This window comes from Zerene cesonia, chromosome 11 (genome assembly GCF_012273895.1).
Source record: "Zerene cesonia ecotype Mississippi chromosome 11, Zerene_cesonia_1.1, whole genome shotgun sequence".
Lineage (NCBI taxonomy): Eukaryota > Metazoa > Arthropoda > Insecta > Lepidoptera > Pieridae > Zerene > Zerene cesonia.
The window spans coordinates 8,905,970-8,922,158 of NC_052112.1; the positions used below are offsets into that span (position 1 = coordinate 8,905,970).

The 16,189-nt window shown below is 32.6% G+C and overlaps 2 protein-coding genes across 3 annotated transcripts in view; one reads left to right on the top strand and one right to left on the bottom strand.

Annotated features, from left to right (window-relative positions):
* The window catches only part of LOC119829855 (periodic tryptophan protein 1 homolog), a 4,617-nt gene extending 1,610 nt beyond the window's left edge, over positions 1–3,007 (top strand). The window contains exons 2-8 of the mRNA XM_038352554.1: positions 210–384; positions 796–892; positions 1,289–1,459; positions 1,877–1,967; positions 2,269–2,350; positions 2,514–2,665; positions 2,890–3,007. Of these exons, the coding sequence (XP_038208482.1) occupies positions 210–384; positions 796–892; positions 1,289–1,459; positions 1,877–1,967; positions 2,269–2,350; positions 2,514–2,665; positions 2,890–2,960 (839 nt within the window). The 3' untranslated portion in view covers positions 2,961–3,007. The remainder of the gene's footprint in view (positions 1–209; positions 385–795; positions 893–1,288; positions 1,460–1,876; positions 1,968–2,268; positions 2,351–2,513; positions 2,666–2,889) is intronic.
* A 78-nt stretch (positions 3,008–3,085) lies between these two features.
* On the bottom strand, positions 3,086–10,817 carry LOC119830136 (aspartate aminotransferase, cytoplasmic-like). 2 transcript variants are annotated; one of them, XM_038353013.1, is made up of 10 exons: positions 10,523–10,817; positions 10,006–10,113; positions 8,947–9,020; positions 8,579–8,687; positions 6,970–7,187; positions 6,303–6,453; positions 5,831–5,996; positions 5,414–5,485; positions 5,040–5,255; positions 3,086–3,223 (listed from the first exon to the last, which is right to left on the bottom strand). In XM_038353013.1, exons 1-10 carry the CDS (start codon positions 10,632–10,634, stop codon positions 3,202–3,204), a joined length of 1,248 nt encoding a protein of 415 aa, XP_038208941.1. In that variant the 5' UTR covers positions 10,635–10,817; the 3' UTR covers positions 3,086–3,201. The 2 variants fall into 2 exon arrangements, with proteins under 2 accessions (XP_038208941.1, XP_038208942.1); XM_038353014.1 differs by lacking the exon at positions 3,086–3,223 and having other exon boundaries at positions 4,255–5,255.
* Positions 10,818–16,189: the final 5,372 nt, after the last annotated feature.

The window sequence follows — 16,189 nt, forward strand, 5'->3', positions numbered from 1 at the left end:
TTTAAACAACTTCACAGAAATTCAGCTTGTTGGGACTTTATGTAACTTCGAATGTCTAAATTGACCGGACTAATTATAGATAGCAGAACTTACATCGCACAATCCATAAAATCAACCTGATGTACCGCCGCCTAACGCCTTCTATGATCGATCGACTTGTACTATGTTATTCAATTACTAAACATCTTATTATAACTTAAAATTTTCAGGTAACCTATGTGCCCTGGGTGGAATGGATCCGGTCATACAGGTATGGGATTTAGACATAGAGAACTGTCTAGAACCAGCTTTCAAACTCGGTAAAAAACCGAATAAGAAGAAGAAAATACAGCGCGTCGGACACAAAGATGCTGTTTTGGATTTGTCGTGGAATAGAAATTTTACGTAAGTAGTTGCTTTATTGTTAACCTCTAATATTAATTTACACTTTTTTTTAATTTTCCAACTGACTGCAAAACAATAAATCTTTTTCAAAAAACTATGACGCCTTCGAAATGTCTGAACTAGACCCAATTTGAATGGATCTGGATGGATGAAAATCTTTGTTTGGTAGTTTGACCCCTACAGTGTCTTAAGATTGGTGTGACCATGACTATCCATAAATCTAATATCTACTCTGCAATAATTTTTTTATTAAATCATTACTTTCCACATGGACTATTCATATTAAGAGTTTGATAAATAGATATAAAAACTGGGATTTAACATGAATTTTGTATTGGTAGTCAACCTTGTCACTTAGTTAATAAGGTTTAGTTTACTTAGGTAATTAATTTGAATTATTGGATTACACAGACACGTGATGGCGAGCGGGTCTGCGGATAACACGGTTCTGTTGTGGGATCTGGATCAGGGTACGCCTCACACGAAACTCGACTACTTCGAAGATAAGGTTTGTTTCATTGTAACACTCTAAAATTCACAAGGAGGGAGTTGTATTGCAATTCTATATAACTGGATAATTGGTTTATTCAGTTAATAACAAAACGTAGCCAGTCCCAAGTCCCAACACTATTAAAAGTAAGGGTAGTTAGGTTGAACATTGAATAAATGACGTTTAAACATCAAAGCGCAAACCGTACGAACGCGCCGTGTCTAACATTTATAGAATTCGACAGTTTAACGAGTTTTGACATTTTAGAATTTGGCGCGGGTTCGAATTCCGCCTCGTGATCAAATATTTTCTGTTCTTTCAAAATCTCTCATATTCATTCAACGGAATATTAAAGCACAATTGATATCCAACACAAATATAATGAAATAATGCTAGTTTCGATTGTGATTCCAGGTGCAATCGCTCGCGTTCCACCCGCTGGAGGCGCAGACGCTGGCGGCGGGCGCGTGCGACGGGCGCGCGCGCGTGGCGGACTGCCGCACGGCGGCCGCGCACCGCGCCTGGCCGCTCGGCGCCGAGATCGAGCGCGTGCTCTGGGATGTGCACAACCCCTTCTGTTTCGCGGTGAGTTGCTTTTTTTTTTTTTTTATTCGGCCGCTATGTTCGCGCCAACCATGAAGGTTCTCGGTGTTAGAACTGTTCTAACTTGCGTTGAGTAAATTGAATGAAAAAAATTGTCACCGCCAATTTATTGCATCGCATTTCTTTAAATGACTTAATAGCATATTATCATCATCATTAGCCCTTACATCTTCCCACTGCTGGGATACAGGCCTCCTATAAGGGTTCACTCCATAAACCACCACGCTGGCCAAGTGCGGGTTGGCATATGTCGTCGAACTTTGATTCTCCGACAAATAGCATATCAATTTACCACTAATATTACTAAGAAATTATTACATAACCATTCATAATTTAAATATAATATTTCGTTGCAGTTTTTCTCACAATATATTTATACATGTTTTTCATTATAATTAGATGAGCAATAACGAAGGTAAAGTGGCATACGTGGACTGCAGACAAGACCAACCGCTGTGGACGATACAAGCACACGAAAAAGAAGTTACAGGTGCACACTTAATATTTTTTATATTTACTAACTGACCCGGCAAATGCTGTTCTGCATTTCTATTATCATTTATGGGTTCGAAAAACAGATGTTGGGTGATTCTCAAACCTACTTGATATGCACACAAAAAATAGGTTCAGCCGTTTCAGAGGAATATGGTATTATTGTGAAATGATATTATTTACAGAGATGATATTAATGAATCTTACCTAACAGTGGAATGAACTTTATTCATATCTCAAGTCAATTTCTAATAATTTTAAAATAAAAAAAAACGTAAAATATTTTTTTTTTATTTCAGGTCTGATTCTAAGTGATAAAATACCCGGTCTGATGATAACGATTGGCACCGACGAGAAACTTAAGACATGGGATATAACTAGGTATTATTAATATTTATTATCTGACTGCGACATAAGGACAGTAATGTTTTTCGAGCGTCTGAATGTATCTACTTGACTATGTGTCTATTTCTATACCTTGGTACTGCCTTCGTTTTATTTATTAGTCTAGCAATAAGATATGAAATATGTATAATATTTCCAGTGCTGGTGCCGTGCAGGTGAGCGAGCGGGCGGGCCGCGTTGGCCAGGCGCTGTGTGCGGCCGCCTGCCCCGACCACCCGCTGGCCGTCGCCGTCGGGGGCGACAACAAGCAGAATTGTATCGAGTTAGTCGACCTCAGTACCAGTGAGGAGGGTGGGTTTAACGTTTAGATATGTATTCGCAAAACACGCTACCCAGACCCGATAAATTTTAAAAATATATAAGTATAAATTGCAGTATAATTGCAATAAACAATTGTAGAAGTAAATGTTAAATTTTTGTATGTTTTAGTTGTCTTTTATAGCTTTTCTTTTACATGCTATATTTAGATATACATATAATTTGTAGATGCCTCATGTCATAATATTTTTTTTCAGTAATGAACCGTTTCGGATCACGCCCTCAAGGCACAGTGACAACAAATAATGCAGAAGCTATGGAGTCATAGACAATAATTTTATAACAATTAAGAAAAATTAAATTTATATATTTTAATCGCGTTTTACTCATTAAAATATTAAGTAAAAAGCCAAATTGTTTTATATATTTATTTCAAAAGATTAGAAGGGAATGTATAACAATAAAATATAGTTTTTTCAAAATATATGTACATTAAAATTTATAAAAATACTGGTAATCCATAATTTGGAAAATACTGCCACCACATTGAGAAGATCCAAAAACACCCTTTATAATTTTGAAGCGTGGTCACTGCAACAAAATGACAACTTTTAGAGAAGTATTAAATATGGCAGTAAACCAAATAATCTTGCTCTTAAAATGTGTACAAATACTTGCTTTCTACTCACAAGGTCAACGGAAATTCCCGTGGAAATTAGACAAACAGTATATAAAAAGTAACTCATGTATTGACATGGCTAGATTGCTATTCCCCTATCTATCACCAGAGACTAAAATAATAACAAAGTGGCTCTTTTGCGTGACCACTGTGTAGGAGAGACAAATTAATACACTTTCACATTTATAATGAGTATGGATTATAAATCCTGAAGAGACTGTTTGTTTGTTTCAGAGCGATTATCTCAGAAGCTACCGATTTCATATGAAAGTTATTCTTGGGTTAGCCTAAGTTGAGGAAGGCGAAGCCTGTAGAATAAATTATATGAATAACAGATCTGGACATAAATACATAATTAATTTTAACAAAATCTAACTTCAAAGTCTTCACATTATCAGAATTATGGGAGGCCTCATCATTCAAATAAAAAAAAAGAATCGTAAAATCGGTTTACCCAGTAAACAGTTATGAAACCTTCTTTTAATAAAGTCGGTTGAAAAACAAATTCACTCTCTTTTGATATAAGAATTCGGATTTTGTGATAATTTTCAATATTATTCTTGCTGGATCTTGGAACTCAATCTGATGTTTAATAATTCATATGAAGAGTCAGTGTAAAAAAAATTAGGCTAAATAAAATTAAATATAATAATTACTAATACATCTGTTACACTAAACTGGTATTAAAATTATCCCATTGCCCTTTTTACCACACACCTTACACCTTAACCAAACAGATTAATAACTCTATAAAAAATAAATAAATAAAACAAGAATTGTAACTGAGATTATATTTGCAACAATTCTTACAAGGAACTAAATAAAAAAATACTATACAATTATATTATGCGTTTTGAAATTTATAGATCACGAAGTCGATGATAAAAATTTATAAAAACAAATTATATTTGAATGTTACAATAATAAAGAATCACATACGATATACACCTAAATATAAAAATTGATTACATTCAACAAAGTATGAGAGTTAACACAAACAAACTAATAAGGAACTTTAGATACAATTCATGTATATTTAAATCATGCATTAACTAAAAGCGCGTATACACTTGATTAAATAATTAACAAATAACAAGAAAATTTCCAGCTCTCATAAAAAAGTGACCAAAAAGGTCCCTCGCTTTAAAATGAACACGATTCCGTCCTTTGCGGCAGTGCAATAATCTCATACCAAAAAAATATCCAAATGGATAACTATATAGCTTATTTCAATGTTAAAATGCTAGATTAGAGTCTATACTATTTGTAAGCGTTAAGGCAAGTGGGTTTAGTTCTATTTTCAAACTATTCTCTTGTAGTTAAAAACGTGTATATAAATAATAGCATCTATATTGTTATGTGTATATACTTATAAAAATTGTTCTATTTCCGATATTCATTGCCTTTTTTTCAATTAATAATCTCACTTATAAGCTGATTGTGTGAGAGATCGTACAATATCGAGCGTGTAAAATTGTAGCCGCCTAAATAAATGCTGTCTGTCAAATTTCCCGCCACAATTGCTAACCACAGATTACACAAGCCGATCCTACAAGTATAGTTCTATTTTTAAATACTATATTCGTTGTTTTTATTTGAGGATTTTATAAATACGGGAAAATAAAATTATAAATCAACTGAGCTGCCCAATATACCATGTATAATGCAGAGACGCCACCAAATTGTACAATCACGCACACAATATAAAAAATTATATAAAAGCATTACTCTTCAGCCGGGAACTTTGCGATGGCGTCGTTCATGGCCTTTGCGACGTATAGTACGTTGCTGGGATTAAGCCCACAGATGTTGATACGTCCGGACTTCAGTAAGTAAATGTGGTGTTCTTGTATGAGATACTCGCACTGCTTCGCTGTGAGCCCCGTGTATGAGAAAAGACCGATTTGTTTCACTATGTGGTCCCAGTTTCCTGGTGTGCCCAGTCTGAAAAATAATAGATTTTTTTATAACCTTTCCATAATAAAAATATGTATAGTATTATTTATAATAAAGTGTATGAAGTTTGCATAACTTCTTTGAAAATAAAAATAGTATCAAATATTTTTGCGGATAATAGCAATGGATACTTATTCAATACGTACTTGATAAGCTCAGCTCGGAGTGCTTCTCTCATCTGCATCACTCTAGCAGACATCATTTTAATGTGGTCTCTCCTGAAACAAAAGGTTGTCATGAATTATAACTTATATGTTCACTCCGAATAAAGACGTTTGGGAGTGGTGATTTATTTTTATATTCTTCATTGACAAATTATACATGTATTCAAGATGTGCTCTTTTTGGATAGAACTCAAATTTATTTATTAACATTCACATTAGCATTCGGAATATGAATAGGATGACGAAGATAACACAAGTTGTTAAACCTAAAGTGCACCACTAGTCCATTCCGGATCAGCTTTCAAACTTAAAGCACGCCATTCATTCCAATCAGCCGTCAAACCTAAAGCGCGCCACTCGTTCTCCCATCAGCTGTCAAACCTAAAGCGTGCCACTCACCACTCGTCGAACAGTTTGGTGTCAGCGAGCACGTTGGCGACGACGCGCGCGCCGTGCGCCGGCGGGTTAGAGTACGAGCCGCGCACCACCCATGTAAGTTGTGACTTCATAGCGGGAATTAATTTCGCGTCCGATACAACGAATGCGAGATTTCCGACACGTTCATCTAAAAAGAAAATAATGCTATTAATTATTAATTTGTTATAGTGGTAATAGGGTCTAAAATACTGACCAGATTAGTATATGCGCTTATATCGTTATAATTTTGACAAACTTTTTATAAAACACAATGCAATATTTAAAAAGCTACGTCAATGAATTTAAGGTTGTTTTTATCATTTACTACAAATGGAATTTTTATCAAATCCTACCCACAAAATTATAGCCACACGACAATATATTCTGTGCATTCTCTATATCAAAAAGTTAAAACACACAAACACAACACAAAATCACACCCTATCACACTCACTATAGAGCCCAAAGTTCTTCGCATACGACTGCGAGCAGACGAGCTCGAAGCCGCGCTTGACAAAGTAGCGCACCGCCCACGCGTCGCGCTCCAAGTCGCCCGACGCGAAGCCCTGATACGCGCTGTCGAAGAACGGGAACAGCTTGCGTTCCTGGACGAAATGATAATTCAACATTTTATTTGATGACTGTTCGCCTGTGGTACACATTATACAACCTTTGTCACTCAGTGAAGTTGCAGATTTTAATGGTAATTTTTAAATCGGTGTTATTTTCCAGGGGTTTTTTCGCGAAAAAGTTACAAATAAAAATTCAAAAGTTTCCTTTTTCATAATATAAGTAAAGATATTACTTTAATTTTAACAATTGACGTCGCAGTGTTTCACAATGCGCGATTAAACCATATTTTTTTTAAATAATTCATGATGACTTATATTAAACAAATAAAAATAAAAACTCAGTATTCACCTTTAAATTTTACATCATCATTAGGTTAAATTTAAATTTAAAAAGTGAATAAGAGGTGAGCTAGTAAACTGAGTAGTTGTATTGTTGAAATAAAGTTCTAAAACGCAGTTCCATCTAGACTAGAGACAAAACAAGGATAAATTATATTAAGTTATGATGAAAATCATTATTTCTACCAACCGCAACCAATCATAACAAACCTGCATAACATCAGCTATCTTGATCCACTGTTCCTGCGTGGGATCAATGCCGGTGGGGTTGTGCGCGCACGCGTGCAATATGATCACGGAATTTTCTGGTGCACTCTGCAGATCTTCGATCATTCCGTCGAAGTCGATCGCCAATGTCTTGGGATTCCAGTAGCGGTATGAGCGAGGTGAAGTGAAGCCAGAGTTCACGAATACCAGATGATGGTTTTCTAAAAAAAAAAAAATTTTTTTTTTATATTTTTGAACCTGGCAACCATTAAAACATACTCTAAAACAGCCATTCACGTTTCGACTGTTATATATTTGCAACAGCTAAGCACAGTTTCTAAAATTACTTCTTTTATTAACAAACTTCATTTTATTGAATAGCAATGAGTAATGACGATTTGTAGTTTATAGATTAACAAACGCGGTTTCACCCGCGTAATTCCGTATCCCATATCCCAAAAAATTGTCTATATGTTATTCCAGTTGTCCAGCTTTATGCCCGCGACTTCGCAGTCAAATCAAAATTAAGCAAATGTCACTCTCTAGCCTCTTTCCTAATTATGTACGTCCAAACACAAAAATCATAACATCATATCGCCCCGATGCGACTGTTTCTTAAAATAGAAAATATTTATTTTCAGTCAATTTGTTGCAATTTCTAATTCGTTTATAGACAAACTAAAAAATTCATAAAAAAAAGTGAAGTCCCGTGTCCCCTACTGGGGTATGGGGCAGATGGTATACATCTGTTTCACTGATCGATTTTCTTTATAGACAAGTAGGTGATCAGCCTTCTGTGTCCTGCCAGACCGAGACATTTTTTTTTATTGTCCCCACCGGGAATCGAACCCAGGACCCCTCATGCGTTTACCACTGTACCAAAGAGGCGGTCAAAAAAATAAAAATTCATAGTTATTATGATTTATTCTTTACAAACTAATTAAGAATAATTACCGCTAAACACACAATTATGTGATTTAAATCAATCCTTTAATAATATAAAATTGTCATGGTAATTATTACAAATCTTTCATATAACACTTTTATCAATCTACAAAATTATATCTTTTCCTTAGTCATCTTAAATTTGCGCGATTGCTTTTAATCAGTTGGTAAAGTCGACACAAAATGAATCATATTTAAACTTATCACATCACAGAAACTATAACTTTTTTTCATTTTAAAATTTAATTTAAGGCATTTAGTACAGTAAGTATAATACTACCATACAATAGTGTTAATAGACAACCTTAACATAAATGATACCTTTATATAATAAATTATAACAATCGCAGTTTCTTTTCCTATATTTTTCAATTCCTATATATTTGAATAATTTGATTTATATCCCTGTTTAAACTACAGTAAAGATAAATATAAAACAACTTGTTTGATGGACTAGCGGTCCGCTCCGGCTTCGCCCGTGGTATATGTATAGCCTTCCTCAATAAATGGGCTATTTAACACTGAAAGAATTTTTCTAATCGGACTAATAGTTCCTGAGATTAGCCCGTTCAAACAAACAAACTCTTCAGCTTTACAATATTAAGTATAGATTAAAAAAAAACCACCAAATTATTAATTTTGTACTAATTGCATACATGCTACTCACCCCATGTTGGATTTGAATAGTAGAATGTTGTGTATTTAAGGTGCTTGTTCAAAAATTCCGCACCAACTCTTAAACTTCCCGTTCCTGACAATGTTTGGACACCAAAAGCCTGAAATATTTTTATATATTATTATATTTCTACTGGTGAATTAATGTTATATAGCTTATAAAGTTCTTAATGTACATTTATAACAAAACAAACTTACACAGAATTTATTCTTTATCATAAGTGTAGATGATAATAGAAGATTATAGAAATAAAATACATTGTATTTTAATCTATCTCAATCAATATTTAGATTACTGGTTATAAAGTGCAAACATTAATAATGATAATAACTACTAAAGCCAAATAATTATGAACTTACTCTTCCTTCAGCCAACGCTGGACTGTCTTCACCTAGCAGCATGGAAACTGATAGGTTGCTGAATTGGTCAAGACCTGCAAATAACATGAACTTTAGCAACAATGTAAATTGAAGAGGTTTTCGAATATTCTTTTGATACAACAAATCAATCCATAGACTGGACAAGAAGACCAAAATCCTTTGAACGGGAGTTACTGCTCCAAATTATATAGAAAGAAATGACTATAGTTTTCTATCAAACACACAATAAGAATTAAAATTTTAATTCATTACCAATAATACAAATTTATGTCATATGATTGAAATTATTTCTTTAACCAGTTAAAACACAATAATAAACCAAATAATCAAAAGCATTGATCAATCTCTTAAGTTAAGTTTCCTTCTTCATTTTGTTAATTTAACTAATTATCAATATCTATTATTATTCCAATGTGATTCTTACAACTTACGTTTCAGCCAAAAAAAAGTTGATAACAAATTGTCTTATAAAAAACCTTTGCTTATCAGCTGTGGGTATATTATAATTAAAAACATTATTATGGTGTCATGTAATTTTTAATAGATAACATATCTACTAGGAGATTGATACTATAGAATTGGTTGAATAAGGGAATAATGGGTAAAGAAAAAGACATTACACACATCATTCTTAATCTAAATGATAGATTATAGGATTTTCAGTGCAATATAAAACATACTAGTATTTTCCGATAAGATAAGCAAAATCAAGAAAGGAGAATCTACCATTTCCACTACTCTCACAATAAAAAAAATTAATTGATCAAGGATTAATTGATTTAGCTTTAAATTTCATTTTTTTTAAACAAAAATAAATGTTTGAAGTATAATAGACGATAACTGATTAATCATTTCTGAAATTTAGAAATAAAAATCTTGTTAAATTATAGTAATAGAGTTGGTATACATAATTAGACCACACAGTACTAATGATTTTATTTATTTAACAAAATTATAATTTATAGTATTACAGTAAATTACACTAAGAATTTGATAGTGTGGTTTTTATTCAAGGAACTAAAGAAATTATATTCTTACCAAGCACAGGCAAGTATTCATGGAGCAATGTTTCATCGGCTGCCATCTGTTTTTCCATTTTTCGCACAACTGGCAACACCCAGGGTTTTCCATTTTCATCTCTGTACGCTGAAAAGATGTGAATAATTCAATTATGGATGTCAAATGATGTATTTAATGAATCCATTCAAATAGATTGATATATTCAATAATAATTTAGTACATATTAAAACAAGTACATTTCGCTTTTGACATGAGCCGGCCAAGCCATCGCGATCTTGAACCTTCGGAATAGTCCAAATTATACTTTTGTTTACCATATTTTGGCACATCATCAAGACTCTGATGATGGCGAAACAAACCTTTTACCATATTGTATGGTTCATGTTTACTTGTACATCCAGTTTGCATGGAATTAAGAGACGTTGCCGGTTATCAAATTTAAGGAAAACAATTATAATTACATAACAACATAACAATCTGTATGGTTTGAAAACATAGTGAATAAAATATTTATTTAATTAATCGTTACACTTACCACCAACTCCTAGATTCACTTTATTTTTATTTGTGTCGTCGGCAAATAATTTATTCAGCAAAAACACCTCGATCGGTGGCCCCTGCTCGACAACCGCAAAACGTGAACTCATTATTATTTTTTTAATTATATAAACAACCACGTTAGCTTACACACCACCACGGAGTGATTTAACTTTTAAAAAACCGATATTGAAATGCGCTTATTTAATTTATATTTTTATCATAAAAAATACTTTTATCAGTCGATTTTACCAATATGACCTTTCACAAAAACAATGTCATTCACGTCACTGTCAATTACATTTACATCAAAGTCAAAACGTGACGGGCGCTTTAATATCGTCACTATACGATATTTTGAGTTTAATTTTTTATGCAAATACTTCTTTGTTGCTCTAATAAAATTCGTACCGAAGCGTGTTCGACTCCCGAATAAAACTCTTAGAAATTAAAAAATTTCACACGCAGTTATACGACATCCCACCCTTACAGAATGTTCCAGGCCACGAAATTTGGGGAGCACTCTGTTTTTATCATTAGAGTCAGCCCTCGAGCACGCTGTGCTTGCGCTGAACTTAATCTTGAACGAAGCACAATATACCGGTTAGCTATGGACATTTAATAACGAAACTAAATATAATATAAACAAAGAACAATACGTTAAATAGTAAATGGTTTGGAACAATTTTCAATTTTTCGTCAGTTTGTTGCGAGTTATATTGTATATGGTGTTTATATAATGTTACGGTTACATAGTATTATTCAGTCTCTAAGGTTTAAACCTCAGACCAAACATGATAGTATTGTATTGACTCCGTAGTTTAATACAAAAAGCTTAATAAAATTTTATCAAATCATACAATAATTGATAGAACACTTTCCATTGCTTGCAATTTGCTTTAAATTTAATTTGACGTTATCGTAAAAGGTACTATATTGAAGAGATTAAAACATTCATGCAAATATTTTAGTGACTAACACGTAATTAAACTATTTGCAACTAATAATAGTTTGTTTATTATGATTTCATTATTTGTTATGATATTTATGCATATTTATTGGACTTTTGAAGTGCAAAAAAAGAGATGAAACCAAGTACAAATCAAGTTTTATTAGCACGAGAATGGATAAAAAAACAAACTATGAAACAATTTAGTACTTAGTAAATACTGGGTTTCGTAAGCGGCTCACTCTATGATCCTCTGGCCTCATTATTGTATAAATATGCTTATATTCTCGACTATCTCCATCATTCTTGTAGTATTGTTCGACACCATATACACCCATCCCAATTCCTATAAAACCCATAATTGAGGCACACATAACTCCAGGAATTTCCCAAAATCCTTGCTTGATAAGGCCTACCAAGGACTTTCCGAAATTTACTTGATGTCCGATAGTTGGTGGCACTGGCATTATTTTCTTTGTGAAGTAGCTCTATATTAAATCAAATATAGTTTAATATTATAAATTATGTGAATAATTTGACTACTACGTTTGAATATCAATGGTCACTTGCGTCAAAAATAAAATGATTTACTCTGGTTGGTTAGGTATGATTGAAAAATGATTAAAACCTTTTTTAAATAAAAAATTTACCTTAATCAAATTTTATAGTCGTAACGAGATAAAACATTAAGTACTGAATTCTATAAAATAATATTATCTAACTTATCACATCGTAGCTCAAAATGGCTATGATAACTTTTTCATTGCTGACTTTAAATTTTTATGATGCTTTTGAAACACATTTATAATAAAGTTCGTACAATAAAAATTACTCTTGGTATGGGAATTGCTGACTGTTAATTATGTACATGATTAATATTTTCTTGAGATTAAGTAAACAGGTACCATCCTTATAATATTATTATTTTTTCAGTATGTTATGTTAATTAAACATCACTTTATAAATCTCTCAAATTAAATCAATTAACCGATATTTCAAAATAACAACCTTCGTTCATAAACGAATATGATATTAGGTTTGAAATTTATGTTCGATTTCCAAATCTAAACATCTATGTAATGCGTTCACTCAACTTACAAACTTTGCCGATAGATGTCGTTATACACACCATACTCGCGCTATCATCATTCCGTCTATAATATGATATAATGTTTACCATACCTATATCATGTAGACAAACAGACAAATTTAATTAATACTAGCTTTGCCCGCGACTTCGTTTCGCATATTTTTGAAGCCTTTTACTCTGGTGAATCCGGTAGTCTTAAGGCTATAATTAAGCCGTTAGTTACTAATGTTTCTTAGATAATAGATAATATTGTAATAGCGTACTTTTATCTCGCATTGCTTTCAGTAGATTATTAATATTTCATAATTTTACAAAACAAATACATATTTGTAAATGACACTCATTCCTGTCAACCAACCGGCCAACCGTAGCCCGTAGGAAGAAAATTATAAATTAAATTGGCTAATGGCTAAAAAAAAAAAAAAATGGCTTAAATATATTCATTGCAGGATAATAGAAATATTTTATGTTTATATTTTTTATATTTCTCTGATACAGTGTATGGTATATTATAATCTTTATAATATATTAGTAAAAAATTATTACTTTCTATCATTTATGCTTATAAAAAGTATAACTTTTAAAAATAATACATTTTTATTTTGTTTTAAAAATATAACAATGTTATAAAGATTTTGAACGCTACCAAATTCTTAACAAAGAAAAATTATATGTAAGTATTTGTAACCAATTTGTTGACCAAATAAAAAAAAGGATATTGAGGGGATTAATAAGGGGAAGCAAGGAAAGAACTCGGAAGGGAAAAGGGTGTGGGCCTCCCCCACTCACCGTAAGAACTATATAAGAATGCTGCCATGTCTCGCCGATTTTCTGTGGATGTGATACGTACCCCGGTGCGATCTGGCACAATTCGTGCTGAAGCGTGCTCGTCTCCCACAGCCGCAATGTGTGACTTTTTCTGTTAACACATGTGAAAAAAATTACTGCAAATCTTATAAAGTTAATTTCACTTATTTATTCACGACCGAACGGAGACGGTATGAACGTATGGGGTGATGAATGGTTCAGTCCATGCTGCCATTTTGTGCAAAACAACTTCTAAACTAACTCAATTTTAATTCGAGTTTAGTTTATAGAAATAAGTACAAAATTAATAGAGTACTTTCGATGTTAAACATTAGATACCACATAATAGAATGTTTCTATTATTATTAGAAGGATTGAGAACATTACAATTTGCAGAAAAAAAAATGTAACTAAAATTTTGAAAGAAAAGAAAAAATTTGATCACGAGGCGGGATTCCAACCCGCGTTCTTTGCCAAACCGTAACAACGGTTTGACAAAAAATATTCAATTGCTATTTCTATTATATTTCTCATTTATAAGGCTATTCAATGCTATAAAAGGAAAAATTTGAAATGTAACTGATTACTTAACAGTGCTGTATTAGAATGTAACATGTCCAACCACAGAGTCCTGAATTAGTTACTAGATACGTAAATAATACCAACGATATTGTAGCATAAGTGAAATAAGACTTTACACTTCACACCTTATTTCCAGTCGTCAGTCAGTTCTTATCCATTTTCCTTAAAAGCGGGCAGCGCATTCGCAGAGGCACTACCTCGGCGAATGTTCATGGACGGTGGTGATCGCTTACCATCAGGCGTACCACCAGCTCCGTTGGACCGGATTATATGCCGCAATAAAGCTTGAAAGAAAATATATCAAATGACACACGGACAGTATACTCAACATATTAGGTAAGTATATGATACATTTTAGGAACAAAAAATATTAAGTTTTATTTTAAAATCTGCATACATTTTGCTACTATAAATATCAATTGATCGATGATTACATGTTAAATTATTTAATATTTTTGAAAACTCTAATAATCAAATTTTGTTCTCAATTTTCAGTAGTTCATCTATAATATGTAATATTGTAAAAAAGTTGGATTATAGCCTTACTCGCGAAATTGTAATCAGCCAACAAATACAATTTTTGTGTGACTGTCTGTGCCATGTCTGTTTGTTCCCGCTAATCTCTGGAACTTTCACTGAAAAGTAGCAGATGTAATGAGGAGTTATGTGGACCACTTTATATCTATTTTGCCCGGATTATTGGCCAGAGCGTATGATGTTCGTCTATTCCGAGGAAATCTCTCACTCCAGTGTATATTTACTTCCAGAGTCGTGTGATAGATTTATTTTGAAGGTACTCACTTAATATTACAATTTGTTTTCTTCAAACTTTTAAAATAATTTTAATGTACAGAAATGGTGTTACTGCTTTCTCGTATGTATAGATGTGGCAATAAAATTAAATTCACTTAAAAAAACGAATATTCCTTCGACTTCGGGACGCCATCAATTTCATCTATTATAATATTATGAAGCTGAAGAGTTTATTTGTTTGAACGTGCTAGTCTTAGGAAGTACTGAACCGATTTTAAAAATTCTTTTACCGTTGTATGGATATGCCAGAGTGCTCCACCAAGGGCACGGTCTACGCATTAAGGGTAACAATAATAATTAAAATATAAACACTTTATTGCATACTGTACATAAAATAATGATTTACAAAAACAAATAAATAATAATCATTGTACAGACATTCTTGGGATATAGAAAATATAAGTTTTGAAAAGATACAATGTGCATAAATACATCCAAGAAAGTATACACAAACATAGATATAAGAGATTTAATATTAGTCATTAAATACTCGTAGGATCAAAAAAGGTTGAAATGTAGCAGTAAACCAAGACCAATTGTAGAAGTAAGAACATTGTTGAGACAGATTCTTAAGAAGAGTTTTGAAGCTATTATAGATTGTGCTTGCTTTGTCTTTGTCGAAAGAGAGTCCCACAATCTTACGCCTTATGCTATCAGGAGCATTAGGTATCTTAAAGATTCAGATACCTGCAGCACAGAATAATATGTACAAGTACCTGCAGTCCCAATTGATTATGTACCTACCACGGTTATTACATGATTCAAAATGCGAAGCGTTAAAGAGTGCTTTACTACCGAAAAATTCGTTTAGCCTCGTTTCCCCAACTATTTAATTAAACTATTTAATTAAACTCGATCACTTTATCTCCACGACATTTTATAAACAAATCCGCCCCGGCTTCGCTCATGGTACATATATAGCCTATAACCTACCTCAATAAATTGGTTATCTAACACTGAAGGAATTTTTCAAATCCGACCAGTAGTTCCTGAGATTAGTGGGTTCAAACAAACAAACTCTTCAGCTTTATAATATTCGTATAGATTAAATGGAGATTAATTCTGTTACCTGTAAAAATTTACTTTAGATAAATAAAAAGCTATGAAAATAATTTCAAAAAATTCCCGACAATCAACAATTTTTTCCTTTGAAATACGGTAGGGTAAAAATTATTAAATTAAATCAGTGTTCTTGTTAATAGCTTCAGATGTACTTACGGTATTGATGACGGTTATCTTATATAGGTCGTTAAACAGCTATTTATAGAAAAACAAATAATAGTATTTTTCATAGAACAAATGGGCGGAATGGAATTACGAATTGATTATTTTTATTAAAAAAAGCTCCAAAACTTTTTCTTGTTGATAATTCAAAAGTAAACAAGACATATCTTTATAAGGCGAAGTTGTTACATAATTGCAAA

Excerpts from the sequence above, each read along its gene's own strand:
- LOC119830136 (XM_038353013.1), bottom strand. The coding sequence starts at position 10,634 with ATGAGTTCACGTTTTGCGGTTGTCGAGCAGGGGCCACCGATCGAGGTG. Across the intron at positions 8,688-8,946 it reads CAGCGTTGGCTGAAGGAAGA|GCTTTTGGTGTCCAAACATT; the intron begins GTAAGTTCATAA and ends AAAATATTTCAG. Across the intron at positions 7,188-8,578 it reads CTATTCAAATCCAACATGGG|AAAACCATCATCTGGTATTC; the intron begins GTGAGTAGCATG and ends TTTTTTTTTTAG.